Here is a 26,750-nt window from a genome sequence, read left to right on the forward strand (position 1 = left end):
ACGAACTTAAATGCAAAGATGTCAGAGACGTCTACAACTACAAGGGTTTTACAGACGTCTATCTCTTTGTATTTTGGCCATATGTTGCAAGTGAGAATTTTTCAGAGAAAGATCTTACAAACGTCTATGTGATTATATCAGACATTTATATGTTCATCACCTGCGAATTAATTTTTTCTGAAAAATCCTTACAAACGTCTATATGGTTCTAGATAGATGTCTACGCCTTCATTCCTAAAGGCATTTCTGGGCTCAATTCTTGCAGACATCTTCCTAAGGACTCAAAAGATGTATAACCATAAAGTAAAAGGTACTCGACTGACATCTATATGAGCACCGACTTTCGCTAAACGCAAATCCAAACACATCTCTAAGTGCTACAACGAACACATGTTCCAATGAGGCTATAAGAGGGTTCCATATCCTTTTGGGACATACTTTTGGATAACTTTTGTATATAACTTTTGAATATAGATTTTGAATATTCTTCATATCTTTGTAAAACTATACTCTTTTGAGCAAAACCTTGGCACATCCTTTGAAAAGCATCAGATCGCTTACATCATTCTTGAGTATCGTAGAGATCTTTGCTGCATTTGGATCCTTCTCTTGAATTTTCATCATATTTAGTGAGATATATTTGTTTTCTTCTAGAGTTTTCATCACTTACAACATCTATTACTCTACAGAGAGAGCTTTAATGTGTTGATCTATCCATTGAGGGATATCTATTGTTGTATTCAAATCTTTCTATCCTTGACAAGGTGGAGAGACATGGCCCCCACAATTTTAAAAGTTTTTTGTTCCTACTCTAGAAATTATTAGTTTGTAAATAGACCCCACTTGTGGTTCCAAAACTTACCCCCAAAAAAAAAAAAAAAAAAAATAAAAAGACTTATTTATTGACCTCATTATAGTGTTTGCTTAGACATAATTTCTTCTAAATTCATAAAAATTTTAATTACTCCTTTTTAGCATTACTTGTGAAGTCCAAATCTTGTGAAACAAAACATGTAAGTGTATTATTTTGGTAGGCCTTACTGGAACATATCATTACTGCATTTACGTCTGCATTATATTCACATGTATAATAGTAATAATATGATTTTTTTTTTTAATAAGTAAAATTGTAATAGAAAGCGTTCAAAAGAGGAATGCATCTTAGAAGCTACACAAAACTAAAAGCCAGGAGGGACCCCAAGGACCCAAAGAACACACAAAATCAACTATCTCCTCAAAAGATTTATAATTTCTCCCCATAACTCAACAAAAAAGAGAGCTAACAATAAGAAATTTAATAGCCCCAGTTGAAGATTCCACCCCATCAAAAGATCTTCTATTCTGCTCCTTTTGAAGGCACCACCAATCATAAAAGGGTGCGACCCTCCCAAAAAGACGGGTGTGGAGTCCCACATGACACCCTCTCCAAACATCAAACAAGTCTCTTGAGGACCTAGGCATGACCTAGTGAACATCAAACAAGCCAAAAATAAGACCCCAACAGTTGTGAGCCATGGGACAATGCAACATGAGGCGATCAACTAACTCATCATTCCCCTTCACATGCAACACCAATTGGCAGTTACTTGTGTTCTCTTTCCTAGGTTATCAAGCACCAAGATCTTGCCCCATCCTGTTGTCCACACAAAAAAAGGCCACTTTTAAAGGAGCCTTAGAATGCCAAATTGCCTTTCAAGGGAAATCCACCCCCTGAAAAGCCCGGGAGACATCTAAAAAAAAAGAGCAAATAGCAAACAACCCCTGGAAGAGGGCACTCAAACAAGGGAATCTGGACCTCCACCATCAACCTCCTGTTTATACAAAAGCTCTAACATAATAAAGACATCATCTAATTTCCAATCTTGAAAAATAGGAAACGCACATCTCAAGAAATCCTACTGCTATCAAGTCGATAACAGTCGGCAACCAAGGTGTCTATTAACAACAATCCTGAAAAGCCCGGGAGACAAACGAGCCAATGGGTGTTCACCACACCAAAGATCCTCCCAAAATCGAGTATCTCTGCCGTTTCGAACTCTGAATCTGCTATGTTTGGAAAGTGCATCCCAACCCTTTAGAATGCACTTCCAAACACCAAGACCTCCTGCGACTCAAACCTCGCCAGAGCACCACCCGCCTCCCTCCTCCCCTAAGCGACACGAATAACCCTTCTCTATAGTACTTTGATCACCGAATCTTCAAAACCACTTGCATAGGAGAGTCCTATTAAAGGGAAACAACCTTCTAGTCCCCAAGCCACCCAACTTAATAGGCCTACACAACTGCTCCCCTCCTAGCAGACAAGATGGTATTTGAACACACCCCCCATCCTGCCCTATAGAAACTTTCGTTGACATCCTGCCTTATAAAAACTTCCGTTGGAGTCTATCAAATCCTTTCCGCCACTGAGGAAGGAATCTGGAAAAGAGAGGAAATATGGAGGGAGGCTTGCCTACGTGCTCTTCATGAGGGTAACCTTCCCGCCCTTAGAAAGATATTGCTTCTTTCACCCGGAAAGTGTTATTTGGAACTGCTCAACCATGGGATCCCAAGCCCCTCCCTCCTCGACGAATATCCCAGAGGCAATCCCAAATAAGAAATGGGAAAAGTGCTAACCCCACACCCAAAAACTGCAATAAGAGAGGCAATATCCTAAGCCTCCCCCACAGGAACCATAGCACTCTTACCAACATTAATTTTCAGCCAAGTGACAGCCTGAAAACAAACCAAAACACACCTTAAGTATCTCAACTGAGACACATTGGCATCACAAAAAAATTGATTATGCGATTCCTTATCGGACATTTTTGTTAGATGGTGTTAAGAAGGAAATATCTAAAATTATATGATCATCACAATCGACGAGTCTTTGGAGAACCGGGAAGAAGGAAAAATTAAAGTGTTTGTGATACCATGATAGCAAAAATGTTAATAACAACAAAATTTTTTAATAAGTAAAATGTCAATAAGAACAAGGGTTAATTACACCGACACCCTCTTAGGTTTGGCCAAATATCGCATTGAAACACCTTTAAAAAATAACATCACTCACATTACAAATGTTTGGTCCGTTTTTTACTCACACCTCAAAAGTTACTTTTCAATTGTGTCAGACCACTTTTTACATATAAAAAGACATTGTTTCCCCTTTGACTTTGTCAAAATCCCTTTTAATCTTGAAGAATTATTTAAAAGACCAAAATGCCCATGCCTTTTTCCAATTTGATTTATTAGACCATCCAAAAGAATTTTAAATAAAATATTTAGGTTTTATAAATGTAAGTGGTCTCTGGTGAGCCGCTGACTAGCAAATAAAGGAGGCCGGTGACTGAATGTCGCCTTCACAGTTGCCAGATTGTGGTGACAGCATCTTGGGTCATACAACCCATGGGTGGGTCGCATCAAGAGACCCATGTAAACGCGTAAAAAAAAAAAAAAAAAAAAATGTGGGGGTCGTGAAAGCAACCAAGGGTCGCGGCCATGGACGGTGGTGACTGCTATTGAAGGTCACCGAACAACGACCTATGCTCGCTGTTTAAGAAAAGCAACGAATTTTGGTTGCTGCTTTTGGGCAGTGACCAGTGGGTGTGAGAATGGCGGCGACTTGCTTGCCGCTGTACCTGCTGCAAGTCACCTCCGGCAACAGTTTTCCTCTCCTACATCTGTTGCGAGGTCATTGACCTCTCTTTTTCCTCTTTCCAGTCCTCCATCGAATGGCAGGGAGTTGACTTTGTAGCGTGATTTTGCTTGGTCAATACTAGTCATTAATCAAATTGAAATAGATATTAATTTTGTTGATTTTGATGTTTTGGGTATTTGAACGCAATGTGTTTGATAATTTGACCTGTATGATTACGCTTGTGAAATTCCCTTTAATCTTGAGCTTGTTTGATCAATAATATATGCCATTGATATAATTGGATCACTTCTCAACACTGGGCCATTTGTTACCATCACCATTTTTTATGCTCCGCATTTGAGAGTATAAAATTTGATGCTTTGACAATATTTCCATCTCCTAAAATATCTTCCCAGATATTATACTGTTTCTTTACTTCTCATTTACATATAACATAAATGCATATATATATATATATATAAATTCCTGACAATATCATTTGAGGCATGAAACTTTTTATGCAGAAGTTCAATTAGTAAGAAGAAAGATGAGGTCTTTCTTGATTTTTCTTGTGTGCTCTAATTGTTAAGAGAGAAAGAGAGTGTGTGTATTTGGGGGAGTGTGGTAGGTGGAAGTAATAAATGAGGGGTAAAATAGCCATTTTAGTTAGCTGATATTTTGGAATAAATTGTATTAAAAAATTAGGGACAAAATTGTATTTTTCACAAAAATTTAAAGGTGTCACGGAAATTTAAAATTGTACCTAAGTGATAGGTATTTTTGAAAGTTGTTTCAATGTGATATTTGGCCAAACTTGAGGGGGTGTTAGTGAAATTAACCCTAACAACAATGATATTATATATGCTAATATTCTTAGTAATCAATTATGAAAAAAAAAAAAAAATATTCTTAGTTATCACTTGTTAAATGACAAATTCTAGAGCTATTGGTAGAGAACAACCCAAGTAGAGAACAGTGGCAGCAACCTTTTAAAGTATTTAAAAGGCGTGGCAAAAAGAATTCTAGAGCTCAAACCTTTATTTGGCACATGTTAGACGATGGGGTCCACTTGGAGTCTTGCATAATTAGGAGGTTTGGTCAAATTGCATTATTTTGGTAATTGCATTAATTATGGTGAATCTGCATCATTTTGGTAAATTGCATTATTAGGGGGTTTGGTCAAATTGCATTATTTTGGTAATTGTATTAATTATGGTGAATACCGTGAATTTGCATTATTTTGGTAAATTGCATAAATAGTTTAAATTGGATCAATAAGTCATTTGTTACTTTATTAAGCTAGAGTCAACTTTTGATTACCTCCATTGTAGGGTAATCCAAGGGTCATCTTTTAATATAAAAAGGATACTATGTAACTTTGAATGGGCAGCGAATGATTGAATAAAATTATCCTTTGAGATTTCTTCGTGAGTGATTCACAAATTCTGAGGGTGTGAGGTCTTCTCTAGGTGTGATACCTAGTTCCTATTGGAGTGATTCAAATAGGCTTTTCTTTTGTTAATTTCAATAATTCTTTTCTATTAATCCTGAATCTTAGCTTTGTTTATGAATTTTTTAGCCAATAACTCTTATTTACTTTCTTCTATTTGAGCCTGTTCTTTGTCCTACATCAGCTATTCTTTGTATAAGTTATTAAAGTACTTCTCTGTTTTGTTCCTAATAATCATATTGTTTTAAAGCTTGCCAAATTGGTACATTTTTTTTTTTTATTAGGCCCTGATTAATAACCTCATTCAGCGCTTAAAAATGAACACGGTCTACGATTTTAAAAATTAAGCGTGGTTAGTAACAATTTAGGATACCTCTTAAAGGAGGCCAAAATTTTAAGGACTTGAAGGTTGCTAATTGGTGGGTTTAGAAAATAAAAAAATAAAAATTAATCACCAATTGTATAATCGCAAGGCTCTTCTCATTGTTTGGCAGGGATTTTCTCAACTAATCTCTCTCTTGGGCTTCTTTGGTTGATGAATGGACTTGTTTAGATGGTAGGTAGCAGTTGTAGTAGGATATTTTATAAAAGATGGATAGTATCGCCGATGTTGGAATTTAGGTGGGATGGTTAGAGTGTTTAGTCGATGGATGAAATTGTTTAGATGTTAGGTAAAACTGAAGATGGTAGGATTTTTTTAAAAGGTGGATAGTTGTATGGTGGGAGAAGTAGAACACTTGGAATAAGAAAGAAAATTTATTTTATCGCCTAAAAACAGTTGATTATTCTAGAGATACAATTTCTAGAAGTTTCTCCTTTCTCGATATCTGTACACATGTTTTGACATGTCATATGTATAGAAAAATCTATCTAGATTTTATTACTCCATATTTAGAGTTACAATTTCTAGTATTTTCTCCTCCATGTTTTTTTTTTTTGATAAGTAAAATGTATTAGAAGGTGTTGAAAAGGGAAACGCGTCCCAAGCTATACAAAAAACTGAAACTATGATCTCAAGGAGCCCAAAAAGTCCACAATATCCTCGATGGAGGAAAAATCTCTCCCCCAACCCCAACAAAAAAGAGTACAAATAATAGAAAATTTCAACACCCCAATGGAGGATTCCTTCCCATAAAAAAGATCTTCTATTCCACTCTTTCCAAATGCTCCACCAAACACAAAAGGGGGTTACCCTCCAGAAGACTCTCGCCTGAGTCCCCACCCATTGGCCCCTCCAAATATCCAGCAATTCCCGAGATGTTCGAGGCATGACCCAATGAATACCAAACAAATCAAAAATGAGACTCCAACAATCATGAGTCACAGGGCAATGCAGCAGCAGGTGATCCACTGACTCCCCATTCAACTTACAAAGACAACACTGATTAACAATAATATGTCTTCGCTTCCTCAAGTTATCCAAAGTCAAAATCTTACTCTAAGCTGCAGTCCACACAAAAAAGGCCACCCTAAGAGGCGCCTTGGACAACCACACCGTCTTCCACGGGAAGGAAACGCCATGAAAACCAGAGAGGCACACAAAAAAAGACCGGACCTGGAACATCCCATGAGAAGAGGGCACCCAAATCAAGGAGTCAACACCAGTGCCCTCCACCTCCTGTCTGTACAAGAGAGCCAACAAGCCAGTGACATCATCCAACTCCCAATCCTGAAAAGATCGCTAGAATCGCACATCCCAAGATAACTTCCCGCTATCAAGGCGATAGCAATTAGCAACCATAGCATGTTTGTCAACAACAATCCTGAACAGCCTTGGAAACAAAAGAGCCAAAGGCCTATCTGCGCACCAGGGATCCTCCCAAAACCGGACAAACCTTCCATCCCGAACTTTGAAACTCCTCCATGTTTAGATGGTAGTTAACAGTTATAGTAGGATATTTTATAAAAGATGGATAGTATCACTGATGTTGGAATTTAGGTGGGATGGTTAGAGTGTTTGGTCGATGGATGAAATTGTTTAGATGGTAGGTAAAACTGAAGATAGTAGAATATTTTATAAAAGGTGGATAGTTGTATGGAGGGAGAAGTAGAACACTTGGAATAAGAAAGAAAATTTATTTTATTGCCTAAAAACTCTAACCATCCCACCTAAATTCTAAAGGTACAATTTCTAGTAGTTTCTCCTGTCTAGATATTTGTACACATGTTTTGACTTCTGACATGCCATTTGTATAGAAAAATCTATCTAGATTTTATTACTCCATATTTAGAGTTACAATTTCTAGTATTTTCTCCTCTAAAATCCACAACACAAGAAGGCAATCAGATCAAGTGTTGATGGTTAATTTCTGTGACCAAATTGCAAATGATGTATTTAGTTCTCGAGTTTAAATTTTTATATGTTTAGCTTCATTTAACAGTTTTGAGACATTCGATTTTAAAATTATGTTAATGAGTACTGCTTGAATAATGTTTATTATTTATGTTTGAATTAAGATTTTTGTATGATCAGTTTTGACATTAATATTTATTGTTAAATTGATATATTTCTTTAGGTGAAATTTATTGTTTTATATATATATATATATATATATATATATATAATATCTTCTATACAAATGTTATGAGCAGAAGATATTGAGGGCAAAAATGTAATCTGTACAACATTAAGATTTCAGCTTTGTATTTAACAAACAATCTCAATGTATTCAACAATTAAAATTAAGACAATATCAAACAAGTTTCAGGCAGGGGACGGATCTAATTCATTGCCAGTGGGGGCAATTGCCCCCATTGAATTTTTTATTTTTTATTTAGTTATTAATATTAGAGAATTTTCCTTTTTTGAATTATATACCTATGAAAATTTCATATTGCCCCCCTGAAATTACACAAAAAATCCTACAAATTGTCCCCCTTCACACAATTCTTGGATCCGTCCCTGGTTTTAGGTAAATCATTCAACACTTAAAATTTCAGCGCTTAAAATTCAGTACTTGAAATTTTCAGTGCTTAATTTTCACTTTTATCAAGCAGAACCTTGGTCTTTTATTAAGGTAATTATGATATATCTTTCCCAAAGTGGATTTGAAGTACTTGTGTATTATTTTGAAAATTAGAAACATGGACAAAGGCATTAGAAACAAGAGGCATAAAAATTCATAAAACTAAAATGAAGTATATGAAATGTAAATTTAATAAAGTAGAAAATGATGACAATATAAATATCACCAATCAGTTACTCAAAATAACTACTTTCGTTTTCTAGGATCTGTATGACAAAAAGATGGGGAGATAGATGGTGATGTAGTAAGTACAAAAGGGGGGGAGGTTGGACAAAATGGAGCCAAGTTAGTGGTATCCTTTGTGACAAACGAATACCAAATAAATAAAAATAAAAATTCTATGGAACGGTTATCAGGTCAGCAATTGTATGGAGCGTATTGTTGGATGTTGCAAAAGACAAATACAACACATTCATGTAGTCGAATTGTGGATCCTACATTGGATGATAGGAGTAAGTAGAAGAGGTTAAGATAAAATAATGAACGTGTGAGGGGAACAGTAGGTATAATGCCTATAAATGATAAAATTAGAAAAAGTAGGCTTAGGTGGTATGGCCATATTCAATGTAGACCCGATGATGCATTTGTTAAAAGAGTAAAGAGTTGTTTGCCTAGAAGGTAAGCGACAAAGAGGCTGACCAAAGCTTACGTGGGATGAAGTAATTAAATACAATATCAAAAATTAAATTTAAGAGAAGACATGGTGTATAATAGAAAAGAATGGAAAAGAGAATTCATGTGGCCGGCCCATTCATATTGGATAAAGACAAGGATGATGATGTTTGCATATGAAAAGGATTTTTGCACATCAATTTACCTGGTCCTCTTAGTTTGATATATAAAAAATCCCATTTTTAGAGATTTTTTTTTTATTAGTTGTTTTGCATCTCTTGAATTGTTCAAAAATGTACATTTGATTAAATTGAATACACATGCAAATTGAAAAGATATAGGTATGTTATTTAGCTATTTCACTTAATTGAAATGTTGAAAAGATATCTTTACTTTGATATTGACTAGCATGTGTTACGTAGTTTAATTATTTTTCATAGATTAATCTTTAATATGCATCATTATCATACATGCTTCTTACTTTGATCAGGCTCGTGCCTTGTATTCAACCTTGCACTTAGGCTCCAGAAGCCTCTGGCGTCTTGAGCCTTTAATAACTATTTTTTTGTTTTTTAACAGAGTTCAAGTCCATACAGAATGGGGCGATGGTGGTCTGTTTTATCATTCCTCCAATATGGGAACCATGTTTTTCGGCCTTCGTTCCACATTACATTCCCACCCATGGATAAGAAAAAGGCACCTTCTTTTTCTATAGATGAGTCTAGGAGACCCTTAACAATGAGAATATCTGCACCATACCTTCTATCAAGAAATCGATTTGCCTCCTTCGCATTTGCAATCAAGAAGGGGATAACTCGCATATGACTGGCTAATAATCTTTGAATGTACTGATGATTGCTTTTCCTGCCTTTTAAAATTTTAACTATTCATTTCATTTGTTGATCAATATATTCTACTTGTTGCGTGATCGAGAAATCAACTTTGGCATATCTTCTTGCTGTATCTTCAGCTCTTACAAATAATTATGCTACAATATTTTAATGCAAATAGTTTTTTCATGTACATGTGGAACTTTTGGAGATTGAATTGTTATTTGTTCTGATTGGATTTTTGTGTATGATGAAAACTATACTGTCTTACTGTACACAACGGACTAATATTTGCATTATTGCATTGGGGATTGACTTGGCCACTGTTTGAATTGTAAACAGAAGCTATTATAAGAGCACTAAAGGCCATGCATTTTCTCCATAAATTTTTGTCTCCCTTATTATTGGATTTTTCAATTTGGCTGTATTCTAATTTTGCTTCTTTGTTCTCCACTTTTCTTTATATCTGATCAGTAATGTTACAAATGTTGCTGTCTGGTTATTGAGCAAGCTGTAAGAAACCCGGTGTTTCATGAACAACTCTAATGACTTGATGGAAATGCTTATGGAGATTTTGTTAAAAAACCCTAGTGTTTAATTGAAGTGAATAATTCTAGCTACTCAATGGTGACGATTTTAATCTACAACATCAGTTGGTCCATCGTATGTTGAAAGTAATTTTTATGTGATGAATAATAAGTAATCTGGAACCATCTGAAAGTTTTATCTCCATAGCATGAAAGAGTGGTTCCTTTTTAGGTCCTTTAGTAAAGTCTTTATCAGGATTTCAATTAAACACTAGGGTACTTTTGTCTGAGATGAATCAGTCAACCATGGTGTTGAGTGGGGTAGTTGAAATCTACACAACATTAGGCTCAATTCTTTGCAGTAGTGTACCCTGGGAAGCCAGTCCATCCAAAAGGAGCAGGTGAATCCATTCTCTACTTTGGTTTGGATGAATGTCCTTGCAGCTCCTCTCAACTGAAGAATTTTCCTCCAATTCCATGTGCTCCATATGCGTAGCGGAGGTATCTTAAATTCCCACAGGTTCTTGCCTTTGACTAAGTGAATTTTCGTCTGCTGAACCCATATTCTCTGAGGGTTATCGGAAAGAATTCCAACAGATGTCTCATGACCGCAGCCTTGTTTGTTGCTTCTAAGTTTAGAAGGCTTAAACCTCCTGTTTTTGGCTTACAAACTCTGTTCCAAGTTGTTGAGCAAGCAATGACTCAGGGGGTGGGGGGTTGAATTTAGTCTTTTGGCAAACTATTGTAGTTCTTGGCCTTTTTCCCAAACACTTGGTATGCAAATAAATATAGAAATAATTTCAACAACTGCCAAATGTAAAGAGAGAAGGGATAGAAGAATGCAAAAACTAGGACAAGCAATTTTCTGTGTTCGGATCCTCGTGCCAAGGTCCACGACTCAAGAGCACCTCTCTTAAGATTTAACAAACCCCCAACCTTCTTTCAATGGTGGAAGAGCATACCCTTATAAAGCTTCACAAGCTTGTTTCTCCTTTGCTATCTTTTATGACCACTCACACATTCAAGCAAGTCAATACCTCCTTTTTTGGTCATTAGCTCTGGACGAGAGTAGGGCGTCCTTTACTTCCTTAGATAACCAGTTGGGATTGGAGATGGTGATTGGTAACAGAAGGGTAGGTGTACAGAGAAGGCAGACGCAGTAGCAGAAAGTGGCCTGGAAAGGGCTGAACTATGATGTTCAGGAACTCACACTAGTTGGTAGCCTCTTTCCCTTCTGCCCAACTTCTTGAAAACAACTCCATTCGGATTGGATTGAGAGAATTCTTTCTTGAATGCGTATTAGCCAACGGGATTTGGTCGTGGCCATGGAGGCAAGAATAGATTTTCTTTCTTCTTGTTATGTTATTTTCGCGGTTTTTGTTGTTCCCGCGAAGCAAAGATCATTCACTTGGCGAATGAAGTGGGTCAACCTCTTTTAGGCTTTGGGCCTTTGGCCAAACACTTTTTATCGCCGGTCGAGCTTTCAAAAGCGACCTGTCACCTAGACTTCACGAGTTCACAACTGATGCAGTGCCAATGGAAGAGTGCTTTCTTTAAACAGTTGAAGATCCTTAGAAGACTAGACTGAGTTTCCATTAATAGATGCAGCTGATGGTTTGATCAGATTGTGCGTTGTTTATGGGTCTTGAGTCATTTATCTAAGTTTTAAATTTGTTTTGATTCCATGTTTAGGATATTATTGTCATTGTAGTTTTATTTTATAAGTCATGTGCCTTTTAAGTGAGCCATGTGACTACTTAAGGACTGTTTTGTCATTTTTAGCTTTTTATTTTGCTGGAGAGAATTCTAGTTGTTTGATTATATTTATATGAAGGGTTAGGATTAAGTCCTTGCTAGGGCATCCTTTGTGTCTTAGAAAGGGTTGTTCCAAGTTGTATTCAACAACTTTTTACGTATTTTCAATATAACCAGCTTGCTACAACAGCTTTTACCTCTCCCTTTCTTTGGGATTGAGTTGTGGGTGTTTAAGGTATTTGTTAGCTTGAATTAGCTCTCTGTTTTTCCTTTTTCGGATTTATTTTCTTTCTTTCATAACTGATTGCATTAGTTGGTATCAGAGCAAGTTCTGGTCCAGTGGTTTTGTGTTGGGATATTGGGTATCTCTCTTAGGTTTTGCAAATGCCACCAGGGAGAAGAAATCCACTTCGCAAACCAGCCGTTCGGCCTCATCAGTACGCAGGTGTTGATCAACAACAAGTGCTTGCCGTGATAGAAGATCTAAGAAGGCAGATTGAAGCTTTTGCCCTGCGCGTTGCACAAACCCCAGCCCCTTCTCAAGATGGCGTCAAATCTGAGGATGAGGACAATCTGGAAGAGGATTTAAGTAATCATTTTTCCGGAAACGCAGCACCTAGACCAACACTTCTTCCATTTGAGGAAAGGCATTTGTATGGTGGCTTTAAGGTGAAAATTCCAGAATTTTTAAGATATGTTGGTGGAGAAGAAGAACAACCACAATAACAGGAACCTATTTATGACAAGGATGATGAGTCTAACAAGAACACTTTCATCAATCATGAGGAGCCACAGTTCGAAAGTTTCTATCATGATTCCAAGAATGATTCAACAAATGCTGAGTCATGGTTGTTCATAACATCGACTACCATAGAACCATTTGTTGACTGGAGTAAGTCTCCAATTTTTTTATGAAGAACCACTCATTGAATCTATTGATTAGGATCAATCAGCGATCTTTGGTAAGGAAGGTATGAGAATGTGGCGGTAATAAGAGCAATGGAGAACAATGAAGCGTTTAACCTTTCACCAATGGAAGTTTTGCAAGAATACAAGTCTGATCATTGGTTGGTGTTTGAAGATTCGAGTACTAAAAATGGTTTTTACTTTTATGATATGATTTGGGGTGAATTATTGGAACGCACTACAATTGCTAGGCGTGAAAAAAAAAAATAAAGTTAATTAAACTCAGCAGGATATGAGTTTAACCGAGTTTTGCAAATCTACACAATTTCAAAGAAAATCAAGCAAAATTCATACTGATTATGCATATGTTTTCTTTGTTAGTATTAGGAGATTATTATAGTTGATTCGAGTTCGGAAACGAAGAAAGAAGGGATGGAAAGCCATGCTAAGATTTTTCATTCATCGTGGAATTTTGCTTCTAACTCAAGGACGAGTTTTCTCTCACCTAGAGGGACTGATGCAATGCAAATGGAAGAGTGCTTTCTTCAAACAGTTGAAGGGCCTTGGAAGACTAGATTGAGTTTCCATTAATAGATGCAACTGATGGTGTGATTAGATTGTTTGTTTATTTATGGGTCTTGAGTCATTTATCTAAGTTTTAAATTTGTTTTGATTCCATGCTTAGGATATTATTGTCATTGTAGTTTTATTTTATAAGTCATTTTCCTTTTAAGTGAGTCATGTGACTACTTAAGGATTGTTTTGTCATTTTTTAGCCTTTTATGTTGCTGGAGAGAATTCTAGTTGTGAGATTATATTTATATGAAGGGCTAGGATTAATTCCTTGCTAGGGCATCCCTTGTGGGGGCTTATTTGTTATTACTTATATAATGTTGGGGCTTATGTGTAAATTTTGAAACTTATTATTATAAATATAATGTGGTGGAAGGATGAAAGTATTCTTTCATTCTTTCTCACTTTCCCCATCTTTCTCTCTTTTTTTGTCATCCTCTTTCTTCTCTTTTTCTTCTTCTTATACTTTACCCTTTGATTTGATTGTCTTTTAAAGTCAACATGATATTAGGGCAAGGTTTGTAAAGCTCTAGGTGTGTAGTTAAAACCCTAAGGCAAGTTTGTGTAAACCCTAGTGGGTGTGAAGGGTTTTGAAGAGATTCCAAGATGGGATTTGTTTGCAAGGAAGTAGTGTTAATCACATCCACACGTACCGCGGAGTTGGGTTATGGGTTGCAGGGGGTAGAGCGTCCCTGCTCGGGGTTCGGGGCAAGGGCCTGATTTTTTTTTTTTTTTGGACATTTTTTTGATCTATTGCAGTCTCGATTGGTGTTTTTTTTCGTGTTCATGAAGTTTTGCAACAACGGTTTTTTCTTCGTCGTTCGCGATTCTGGAATGGTCTACTTTGTTGCTTTCTAGGGTTTGTGTGGTGATTGTGTGGTCGCTTTTTTATGCATCTTAGAAGATGGATAATCTTTCTAGTTGAAGTTTTGTGTTAAAGAGGTAGTTCTCTACGTATTTTGTTGCTATTTTTGTTTCTGAGGATTAATACCCAGAAACTGTTTGATAAATTGTCTGGTTTAGATGTGACTTCAAAAGAAGTTGGGTCTTCCCCAAGTTTGACTCCAGTATTGGGAGGTAGTCGTGATCACTATCCAGGCCTTTGTATTATGACTGTTAGGCTGGATGAGACGAACTATATAGAGTGGGCTCAATCTACTCGTATGTATATCAGTGGTCGTAGGATGATCGACCATATCGAAGGGACTGTCACATATCCCTCCAAGAGTGATCCTGAATTCAAAGAGTGGAGTGCAAATAATGCACTAGTTATGACGTGGTTGTTGCAGTCAATGCAGCCACAGATCAGCAGAGGGTTTTTGTTTGTGAAAATAGCCAAAGAGCTATGACAGGCTATAGAAGAGACGTATTCCTCGATAGGTAATTTGCAAAACTGTATGAACTCCAACAACATATATCTAGATTCAAGCAGGAAGACCAAACTCTTGCTACATTTTACCACACTTTACGTGGTAAATAGGAAGAGTTAGATCACTACCAAGAGTACATATCTGTGTGTGCAGCTGATGTTAAAACATTTCATGCTATGGTAGAAAGGAATCGAATCTATGAGTTCTTGGGTGGTCTGCATCCGAGATACAAGCATGTCAGGGTACAAGTGTTAGATAGGTATCCAACCCCTACTTCAGTTAGAGATGTGTTTTTGTGTATCCAGGCTGTGGAGAGTAGAATTAAGGCTATGTCTACACCTGTATACACTAAGCCTGAGTCAGTAGTACCATTGTCTGAGAGATCTGCCCTTGCCACACAACAATGGAACAAACCCAATCCTCCAAAAGGAAGGAAACGGGATGACAAGAGTAAGTTGAGGTGTGATCACTGTGGGCGTTAGTGCCACACTAGGGAAACGTGCTGGAACCTACACGGTCGCCTTACTCAAGCGAATGCTAGGCCAAGGCCTTGTCCATTTAGGGGGTTATCTATGGCACATACTGTAGAGCGAGAGACTGTTTTTACTGGTCATGCCTCCTCAGGGCCACTGAGTTTTTTGTCTGGGGCTGAACTTGATGCTCTCTGACATCTTACTAGCATAGCATGCCTCCATTTCCACCTCTAACTTCGCTCAGACAAGTACTTCTCATTCGGCACATTAGGTTTCCACATTATCTGGTGAGCCACCCTGGATCATTGATTCAGGAGCCACTGATCACATGATTGGTATGACATCTGATTTTTCTTCATTCAATTTATGTTCTAGTAAGGGTAAGGTTAAGAGTGGCTGATGGCACCTTCACCTCCATTGCGGGGAAGGGCACTGTTTCTGCCTTTCTTAATCTTTACCTTATCCTTTGTTCTTCATGTCTCAATGTTTACCAATAACCCCTTCTGTCAGTCACATTAGAAAAGGCTTGAATTGTAGTATAACCTTCTTTCCATCTCACTGTGTGTTTCAGTACTTGGATACGGGGAAGACTATTGGAAGTGGACGTGAGGACAATGTCTTGTATTTGCTGAACGCAAGGCTAACTTCTTATTATGTTGCAAATCAATTTAGTGTTAGGAATAGTAATTTCAATAAAGATCTGTTAATGCGATGGCATAATAGACTAGGTCATTTACATCTTCCTGTTTTGAAGCACATGCTTCCCCAGTTTGCTTCTGTCGAATCTTTTGAGTTAAATTGTGGAACACTCGTTCTTGCCAAACAATGTCGTGTTTCTTTTTCTCCTCGTATTAATAAAAGTACAGCTCGTTTACAACTTGTTTATTCTGATGTGTGGGGTCCTGAATCTACTACTTCATTACTTGGTTTTCGTTACTTTGTTGTGTTTATTGATGACTTTAGTCGATAGACTTGGCTTTATCTTATGAAAACCAAAGATGAAGTTTATTCCATTTTTAAAACCTTTCATAGGATGGTATGTACTCAGTTTGGTTGTCCCTCCCCTCAAAATCCCTCAATCTGATAATGGAGGAGAGTTTATGTATGGTGGTCCTGCCTCTTTTTTTGCCTCTTTTTTTGCTGATAACGGGATTGTCCATCAAACCTTCTGTGTCGATACACCACAACAGAACGGTGTAGCCGAAAGAAAACACTGTCATATTACGGAGGTTATCCATTCTTTTCTAATTGGGATAGGAGTGCCTAAAAATTATTGGGCTAATGCAACCTTAACAACTACATACCTTATCAATCGTATGCCTTCTAAGGTTCTTGGTTATCAATCTCCCTTCTCTGTTTTACACCATAACACCGCCTTGTTTACTGTCCCTTCGGAAGTGTTTGGTTGTGTTTGTTATGTTCACATTCATCATCGCAAGGATAAAATGGACCCTAAGGCAATCTGATGTGTCTTTCTTAGATACTTTGCCACTCAAAAAGGTTATCAGTGTTATAACCTTACCACTCGTCGTCGCTTTGTCTCCATGGATGTTACATTCTTTGAGTCTGTCTTTTTTTTTTTTTCACTGCTCGGGATTCTCTACAGGGGGAGACTACTATATAGGTAGAGAATTTGTTGTCCATTCAGACGGAATGCCCCCTTTCTTTGCCTGCTCCCATCTAAGGGGAGCTTTTTACTGTGGTGCCTACGTCTGGTCCTTCTAACACTAATGATTTACAACAGGAAAACAACCAATTGTCTACACTAGGAGGGCAAAACAAGTCATTGACTCATCCTATGACCAAAAAGTCAACTTCTATCCAGGTAATTCCTCAGCTGACATTGATACTCCTAATTCTTTTCCCAATAGCATTCCTGTTGATCTTGATGTCCCTATTGCCTATCGTAAGGGTGTTCGTAGTTGTACAAAACATCCCATATCTCAGTTTATATCCTATGATGCCTTATCTCCAACATATCGTGCTTTTACTTTGTGTATCTTCTTTGTATCTGTTCCTTCTAGTGTTTTAGATGCTCTCAGTCAAACTCCATGGAAGGAAGCCATACTTGAAGAGATGAAGGCCCTTGAGAAGAATGGTACTTGGGATATTGTTCCATTACCTAGACATAAGAAACAAGTAGGCTGCAAATGGGTCCACACAATAAAGTATCCTGCAAACAGAACAATTGAGAGATATAAAGCCCGATTAGTTGCAAAGGGCTTCACTCAGACCTATGGGATTGATTATCTGGAAACATTTGCTCCAGTTGCCAAGATGAACTCTATATGTGTCCTCATTTTTTTGGCAGCTAATTTGAATTGGCCTTTATATCAGTTGGATGTAAAAAAATGCTTTCCTTCATGGTGACTTGGAGGAAGAGGTGTATATGACTATACCACTAGGGTTTAAGCCTGCCAATGGTCAGAATTTAGTGTGCAAGCTAAATAAAGCCTTGTATGGGTTAAAACAATCGCCATGTGCTTGGTTTGAGAGGTTCAACACTGTTGTGCAAAGAGTAGGGTACACATAAAGTCAGGCAGATCATAATATTTTCATCAAGAAGCACTGCACCACTGCCCTTATTTTATATGTTGATGATATTGTTATCACTGGAAATGATTCAGAAGAGATTCATCGAATGAAGTCATTCTTGGGGACAGAGTTCAAGGTTAAAGATCTCGGATTATTAAGATACTTTCTTGGCATCGAGGTGTGCAGATCGAAGAAAGGGGTATTCATTTCTCAACGGAAGTATGTGTTAGAGTTGTTGGCTGAAATAGGTAGGCTTAGAGCTAGACCTATTGATATTCCCATTGAGCAAAACCATATGTTTAACGATGTAAATGGAGACCCATTAGATGATGTGGGAGGATTTCAGCGATTGGTTGGGAAATTGAGGCAGCTCATCATGTTCTTCACTACCTCAAGGGTTCACCAGGTAATGGGATATTATTTGGCCGTCATGGGCACTTGCGTGTTGAAGCCTATACTGATGCTAATTGGGCAGGGTCTGTGACAGATCGACGATCTACTTCAAGATATTGCACATTTGTTGGAGGTAATCTTGTTTTATGGCTAAGCAAGAAACAATTTGTAATAGCTAGATCTAGTGTAGAGGCTGAGTTCGGATGATCGGATCCATGGCACATGGAGTTTGTGAGTTGTTATGGCTAAGAACGATGTTGGGTGAGTTGGGTTATCTTATTCGCAAATCAGCGAAGTTGTATTGTGACAATAAGATTGCTATTAGCATTGTCCACAATCCAGTTCAACATGATTGGATAAAGCACATTGAAGTCGATTGATACTTCATTAAGGAAAATCTTCGTCTTGGGCTAATTTGTACTCTATACGTCAACACACGTGATTAGGTTGCTGATGTTTTGACTAAGGGTGTGAGCAAGATTTGTTTACAAAATATGTTAGTCAAGCTGGGCATGATAGATATCTTTGCACCAGCTTGAGCGGAAGTGTTGTCAGGGGCTTATTTGTTATTACTTGTATAATATTGGGGCTTATGTGTAATTTCTGAAACTTATTAGTATAAATAGAATGTGATGGAAGGATGAAAGTATTCTTTCATTCTTTCTCTCTTTCCCCATCTCTCTCTCTTTTTCTCTCATCCTCTTTCTTCTCTTCTTCTTCTTCTTCTTCTTCTTATACTTTACTCTTGATTTGATTATATCTGAAAGTCAAAAGTAATCTTGTTTCATGGTGAAACAAGAAACAGTCTGTAGTAGCTAGATTTAGTGCAGAGGCTGAGTTCAGATCCATGGCACATGGAGTGTGGTGAGTTGTTATGGCTACGAACAATGTTGGGTGAGTTGGGTTATCCTATTCGCGAGTCAATGAAGTTGTATTGTGACAACAAGGCTGCTATTAACATTGGCCATAATCCAGTTCAACATGACAGGACAAAGCACATTGAAGTCGATCGGCACTTCATCAAGGAAAAGCTTCGTCTTGGGCTGATTTGTACTCCATACGTCAACACACATGATTAGGTTGCTGATGTTTTGACTTAGGGTGTGAGCAAGACTTGCTTGCAAAATATGTTAGTCAAGCTGGGCATGATAGATAACTTTGCACCAGCTTGAGGGTGAGTGTTGTCAGGGGCTTATTACTTATATAATGTTGGGGCTTATGTGTAATTTCTGAAACTTATTATTATAAATATAATGTGGTGGAAGAATGAAAGTATTCTTTCATTCTTTCTCTCTTTCCCCATCTCTCTCTCTTTTTCTCTCATCTTCTTTCTTCTCTTTTTCTTCTTCTTATACTTTACTTTTTGATTTTATTATCTCTTAAAGTCAACAGTGTCTTATAAAAGGGTTATTCCAAGTTGTATTCAGCAGCTTTTGACGAATTTTCAATAAAATCAGCGTGCTACAACAACTTTTACCTCTCCCTTTCTTTGGGATTGAGCTGTGGGTGTTTAAGCTATTCGTTAGCTTGAATTAGCTCTATGTTTTTCCTTTTTCAGATTTATTTTCTTTCTTTCATAGCTGATTGCATTAACCCTTTTACAACAAGATATACAAGTTTGAGTACAAGTTTTGTCAAGTGATGAAATCTCAACTCTAGATTATCTTAGCTTGTTGTGGAAGATGTATAAATGAATATCGCAATACTAGAATGATATCTTTATGAATTTGAATTAGGCAGTAGAGATCTTCTTGGCCCTCTCTAGCTTTCTATGGATGAGAATGAATGAGCTTGCTTGCTAATAATTCCTACTCTGCCTATTTATAGCCAGAGTAGGAAATATGACTGTTTGGCAACAGTGGAGTTTGGTTGGTTATTTCATTTTGAAAATCTTGAACTACCCATGTCTTGAACATTTGTGCTCCATTGTCATCATGATTCCAAGTTCCACATGAGCCTTTGAGTCTATATTATATTTGTGAATAACAACACTAAGTAGACTGTCAATTCCTTCACATTAATAGGTTTTAATTAAGGGCAGCAATTTGTTTTGGCGGGTCATGTTTGTGTAGTGTCAAAACATGGGTAATTTGTTAAATGGGTCAACACGAACACTACATGATTATTATTCGTGTAAAGAAGCCTTGATGTGAACACGACTATTACATAGGTAGCACGGCACGACATGCATAACCCATTTAATAAATGGGTCAAGATTTGACACGATATGAAACAACATGACAAAACACATTTAATTCATTTCTAGCACGTTTAGCTAAACATGTCATTTCTAACACGAACATGACACGTTTAGTTAAACGGGTTAATCATGTTATAAATGGGTTAGCGGGTCAAACATGAATACGACACATTTAATAATCGTGTCAATTCGGGTTGACATGATTACAACCCAAACCTCTTATCCCTAGTTTTAATCATCAAAACCATTCAACCAACCATGGGCTGAAACCTTGGGGCCACACAAGGTGTTCTAACTCTTTCTTTGTCAAAGTTGTTCCTGACCGCAAAAAGACCTGAATATACCATTAATCTCACATGAAACTGACTTAGGGAGCTGACTATGATAGATTTTACCTACTGAAGTCTACCAGCGTAGGAGAGAAATTTGCTGGTCCAGTGAGAGATTCTTCTGGTGATCTTCTCAACATGCTGTTTACAGTCATTTGCCTTCAGCCTTGTGGAGATTAGTGACACACCTAGATACCTTATAGGCAGGGAACCCATTCCAAAATCCTAAGAGATTTGAGATGCTCTGTTCTGAGGAAGGGGAAATGCCTGAAAAAAATACAATGGTTTTTGAGAAGTTAATGCTTAGGCCAGATTGCTTGGTGAGGTTATCTAATGCTAATTTTAAGGTTTTGACAGGGTCAAAATCCCCATGGGCAAGGAGCATTAGGTCATTCAAAGCTAAGGTGGGTGAGTTTATATTTTTTGCATCTCCAATGGAATCTGAAGTTGGGGTTGGTTGAGACATAGTGCTTAGCAATTGAAGAGAATATATCCGTGGCTATGACAACGAGAAATGGGGAATTATGGTCCCCTTTCCTAAGCCTTTGACCTTGCTAAAGTAGCCATGCAATTCTCTATTGATTGAGATGGAGAGCGAGGGAGTTGCAATGCATGCCTTGGTCCACACAATGAACATAGGAGGAAAGCTAAGCAAGGAAAGAGTTTCTAAAAGGAATTCCCACCAATTGAATCAAGGGCTTTTTGAATGTCAATTTTCATTGCACACCTAGGCTTACACAATGGCATGCTTCAAACTCCTAAGAATGTCTGAGTTCTTGTGAAAGAATGATGGAGTCTCTGATTTTCCTACCACTAAAAAATGCTGTTTGAGTAGTTTCAATGATACGAGGAAGGGTAGGCTTGAGCTTGTTGGCAATGAGTTTTGAAATGCACTTATAAATGACATTACAACATGAAATTAGCCTATAGTCATTATGGTAGCCCGACTGATTTGGTGATGAATGGTCTTAGAGCATCTCTACCTATGTATGAGGGAGGGTTTGAACCTAAAAGGATGTTGTAGTGACACAATACTTCAGATTTGTTGTTCTGCTCAGTCTCTAGGAGTGTTCCATCTGCTGATTTAAGGCAGGATAGTTCTGCAGCACAGACTCTTGAAGAGTAATGAGGAATTGCAATCTCCTTCCTGCAGCCATTTTATTCTTGATTTTTGCCTAAGCATTAGCTCTTCCTTCTCTGCTAGGCCTGTGAAAGCTTGGATAAGTTCCTTCTCCTGACTTCTGAGTTGCTGATTCGGAGGGGAGCTGTCCAAAGCAATCTGCAGGAAGAGAGCTCAACTTTAGTTGCCTTGGAGGCCGTTTCAGCATTTTCAGTTTCTGAGTGGCTTGAAACATAACTGTGCCCCTTACAAAGGTTATTCAGACCCTGTCGACAGTAGGATAGAACTGCACGAGACCACCAAGAGTTAAAAAGTATCTAAATGGAATTAATCTCCTTGGCTTAAGGGTCCCCAAATTGCCAAGGATGGGGCTGTGATCGGAGACACCTGGGGGAGAAAAGAACTAACATAGGGAATGCAGAGTTCCAAGAGGAGTTGATGAGAGATCTGTCTATTTTTCTTGCAATGCTGGCACTTCCAAGACTAATAGGTAAATATGATACCATTGAATTTCAAATCTTCTAATCCAGCTCAATGGATGCTGTCTTTGAATTCTGAAATGGCATTAATTGATCTGCCAGCACCTCCCAGACATTCATTCAAGTTTGAAATCTCCTAGGAGAATTCAAGGGCTATTTGATAAGAGAGGAGAGTAATGAATGACATTATCCTAGAGGCTTCCTATCAGAAGCTGAGTTGCAAGCATAGACAAAGGAAGTGAAAAAGGATGAGTTTGCCCTGTGATTGTCACTGTGCAGTGGATTACCTGCTTTTACTTGCATTGATCACATTATAAGGTACCTTTTGAGCATCTTTCCTGTAATAACCCTTGCCTACAAACCATAAGGTAAAGAAATGCTTGGATAAAATTTGGGCCAAATAGATTAGATCACTGTAAGTCATGGATAAAAAAAATAAATATTAAAATTAGAACCTTAGTGACTAGCTGAGATATAGCAAAAGAGAGAAAATTTGATAGATACCTAGATACTGCAGTAAAATCTTTTTAGATTAAATTATACTACATTACATATTTAACAAGTTTGGATTCAAATTTAAACATGTCAATTTTGGGATAAAGATAAGTTATGATTTGAATCAATAACTTGGACTGCGTTAATGCAAGGATCATAAACATGGATTATAAATATATATACTTGATGTAACTTTAAGATCCCATGGAAGGGGAATGTACACATTTATTTCTAATAATGATTGCCAACTTATCAAACAAAAAAGTCTAATAATGCTCTACCCAAAGGAAATCCAAAATAATACAGTAAAATTATCACAGTAAGTGACTTATACCACTAAATCCCCGACTGGTAGCTTGTACATGAGTCTAGGTCATGTTTTAAGCGTACAGTGTGTGTATTATGGACTAGATTGTCTAGTTGTGCCAAACAGGCTTTAGGGAAAAAGGGGGTAAAAAAACAGGCCATTAGCCTCAGCTTGTACACGAGTCTAGGTCATGTTTTAAGGGTGTACAGTTTCTGTATTATGGACGCGTAGGAAACCAATTATATATTGAAAGGAGGTCGGCAAGCTTGGGAGGTATATTTGTATTGTAATGTAATACACCGACTTAAAGGGAACCAATATGGGACATGCACATGATGTACAATTAGTGTACTGTTTGACGTGATTTCATGTTAAAATTGAAGAGAGAGAGAAAAATGAGGCACACAAGGCTCAAAGGGCTACATCACCTTATTATATTCTTTAACATTGTTTAGAATGAGCACCTCTATTTATAGGTGAAAGAATACAAGAGATAAATATGAAAAATACATTGATAGAGGATTTTTAAAATCAATCCCATAAATAGCTTCAATTAATATCTTGTCATAGGCTAAAATCACTCATATGATATTCTCATAACAAGATTATATCAAGGAGTAATTTAAAGGTTCCTATAATAATATTGTTTAACAAAATTCAATAATAATAATAATAATAATAATATTAAACAACAATAACGACGATAATAATAATATTTCAATATGGAGATCCATCTTATATGACCATAAATAATCACATTGCCCTTTTTGAACCAAATCGATCAACAAAGCATATAAGCGACCTAAAAACCACCAATCAAGAGATAGTATGGAGTCTCGTATTTGAAGAGTAATTGGGAACTCGGAACTATCCACACAAACGTCCTCACTCCAAAAAATTGCTAGACCACTTGCCGTGCCGTAATGATTATAATAGCAACAATGGGTAAACCCAATCTTCCTTCGAATCTCTTCCAACTACACAATTGTCAGACGTATGATAGGTCTTGGATATATATTACTAGATCTAGAGAGAGAGAGAGAGAGAGAGAGAGAGAAGGAAGAAGAAGAAGAAGAAGAAGAGGGATCATTAGAGAAGAAGAATAAGGAAGGGGTATAGCTTTCGATCCGAAAGTTTAAGATAAGTTCTATATTCTACAATTCTCCCTTAGATCTGTGATTTATATATCTCTAGTATAGCTTTAGGAATGTTTAAAGAATTATTAAAATCTGAATCCATGTTTAAATTGATCTAGAATATAGGTTTTTATGGGTTTGTGTTCATAATTGTTCTTATTGTATGAATTGGTAAATTCATGGCTTAGATATGATTTTTGATGAATTTCTACATGCTATAATGATGTATTTTCATGCTTGGGTGTTGATGGGATTTAGTAACATGCTTTAGGACCCTTAACAATGGAGAATATGGCTTAAAATTGGGTTTCTCGGGCTGTTTCACGAAACAGTGCCCGAACACACTTTTCTGGGAAACAGTGCTCGAGCACACTAAGGAGGGTGCTCGAGCACCATCTGGGGATTTTTGCTTAAAATGTTTAAATTGACCCCGAATTGATTATTTAAGGTCCTGAAAGCTAAATAGGGACTTAGGTATGATGATATGTGAATTTAAATAGGCATAAATGCAACGATGCATGCAATTTGAATTTATTTAGTAAAAAATTGATGAATTTAATCTTTTAATTTGTTTTAACAATTGAAATTAAATGTTTAGCATGAGATATGTTTAGAGAATGCTTACAGGGCTGTAAAGATAAAATATCAGCATGTTTAAGATTCAGTTTATGTGAGATAAATGATGTAAGAAACTTAAATAAATTATAAGTCATTCATGTGATTTGATAACATGAAATTATATGTTATGTGCTGTTATGATATGATATGATTATAATTAATTGCATATCTATATTTTATAATCTTGAAACATGATATATATATATATATATATATATATATATATATATATATATATATGTTTGAATTTGATTGAGGACCAATGTCAGGATTTGGTTCTATGTATGCCATTGTCAGGATATGGTTTTGTTTTGTATTATGTGGATGAACTGGCTAATAAGTTTAGACTCATTCTATGTCAAGCCTATTGTCAGGATATGGGTGTAGTTGTTATCTGTTAACCATTGTCAGGATATGGTTAGTTATATCTATAATGATATTATGTGTACCATGATACGAGTTTGAGATCTCATGATCAGTGGTTAGGGTGGAGGCGTATATTGTCAATTAAGATGGGTAACTGGATTAGGGATGTGTGTGTGCCCTGGTAGAAGGAGGACTCGTGACCACCTTTGTGTGCGATTTGTATGAGATAACCACTACACGGTTGAGTCTGCCTTAATTCAGTTGGAGTCTTTAGTGTGTATATTTATATATTTATCGATTATGTAATTATTGCATGAGTTAGCTATAGATGTGTAGTTTTCTCCGGTCTCTATTTGGATTGTCGTAGAAAGGATTTGTTGTGGGTTTTGACCTACCATTGTTATATTTTTCAGGTCCTCGTCAGTAGCATTGTTATCAGTTGTTCGTGCAGGTCAGAGACTTGGCATCATCACTCTTCCGGTGGTATTGACGTAGGATTTTATCTTTGGATTAGTGATTTAAGTTATTAGACATTTTATTTATTTTCAGTTATGAGATTTTATTAGGGGTCTATACTTGAAGATTCTCAAGTTGTATTCTTTTGGAGAATTTTATCTTTAAAGATTAATGGATTTTATTCAGAGGATATTATTTATTAGTTTTCCCGCGATATTATTTATTTATTCTTTTTGTATTGTGTGTTCGATTTAAAATATTAATTGTTTGATATTACCCTTGGTCTCGTGCACGGACCTGATCAACTCGTGTTTCGGAATCGAGGGATATCACATATATATTATAAAATCTATTTAGTTTGCAAAGGGAGGTAAGGGGTTCGGGTTTCCATGGAGGCGTGTGTGAGTATCAATTATGAAAAAAAAAAAAAAAAAAAATCTATTTAATTTGCATAATATATATATATATATATATATATATATATATATATATTTATTTATTTATTTATTTATACACACACACACACACACATAAATCCATGGCCTTAAGCCTTCTTAGTTTGTTGAGACTTCTTTCTCTGACTTAATACCAATCATTTTGGTTCACTTCCTTAACCCAGTCCCTTTAAACCTTAATAAGTAAACAATTAAAATAAAAGATTAAATACACAAAATTCACAAATAAATCTACATATGCATACACACAACATAGTCATCATACATTCAATCAATAATTGCATTCAAATTAAATAACATGCACATGCCACATCATCAAATAATTATAAATGAATAATTAATAATTTAAATACTCCATTAGAATCAAATAACTATTTAAATCAAAATTAAAAGCAATTATTTTTAATAATTAAATCCTTTAAAATACCAGGGTATTACATATGGATTTCGGAGTCATATACTTTGGAGATTAGTTTTATAGATGTAATGTAACTTATGGAGATTTTATTATTTGAGTAATGATAAATTATTATTTTAGTTTTCCCTTTTTAGTGATATTATTTATTTTATTGTATTCCTTTTTTATTTTGTGTTCGTTTATTATTAATTGTTTTTTTTTTTATATCTCCGGGTTTCGGGTGTGGCCTTGCCAACCTACACGTGAAAATTCGAGGGTATCACAGAGAGTGTGTTACGGGTGAGGGGAGGAGAGACTGGCTA

General features: G+C 36.6%; 1 protein-coding gene across 5 annotated transcripts in view; it reads left to right on the forward strand.

The window, feature by feature from the left end:
- LOC132280174 (uncharacterized) overlaps positions 1–25,782 on the forward strand; it is a 34,979-nt gene extending 9,197 nt beyond the window's left edge. For 4 of the 5 annotated variants that reach the window (XM_059782305.1, XM_059782303.1, XM_059782307.1 and 1 more), the window contains one exon: positions 9,287–9,730. In XM_059782305.1, coding sequence (XP_059638288.1) covers positions 9,287–9,532 — 246 coding nt within the window. In that variant the 3' untranslated portion in view covers positions 9,533–9,730. Of the gene's footprint in view, positions 1–9,286; positions 9,731–25,532 lie in introns of those variants that run through there. The other variant, XM_059782304.1, reaches the window with a different exon arrangement.
- Positions 25,783–26,750: the final 968 nt, after the last annotated feature.

The sequence above is a fragment of the Cornus florida genome, unplaced genomic scaffold (assembly GCF_030987335.1).
Source record: "Cornus florida cultivar Cherokee Brave unplaced genomic scaffold, ASM3098733v1 CherokeeBrave_3.0.0_Hap2_Chr10, whole genome shotgun sequence".
In the NCBI taxonomy this organism is placed as follows: domain Eukaryota; kingdom Viridiplantae; phylum Streptophyta; class Magnoliopsida; order Cornales; family Cornaceae; genus Cornus; species Cornus florida.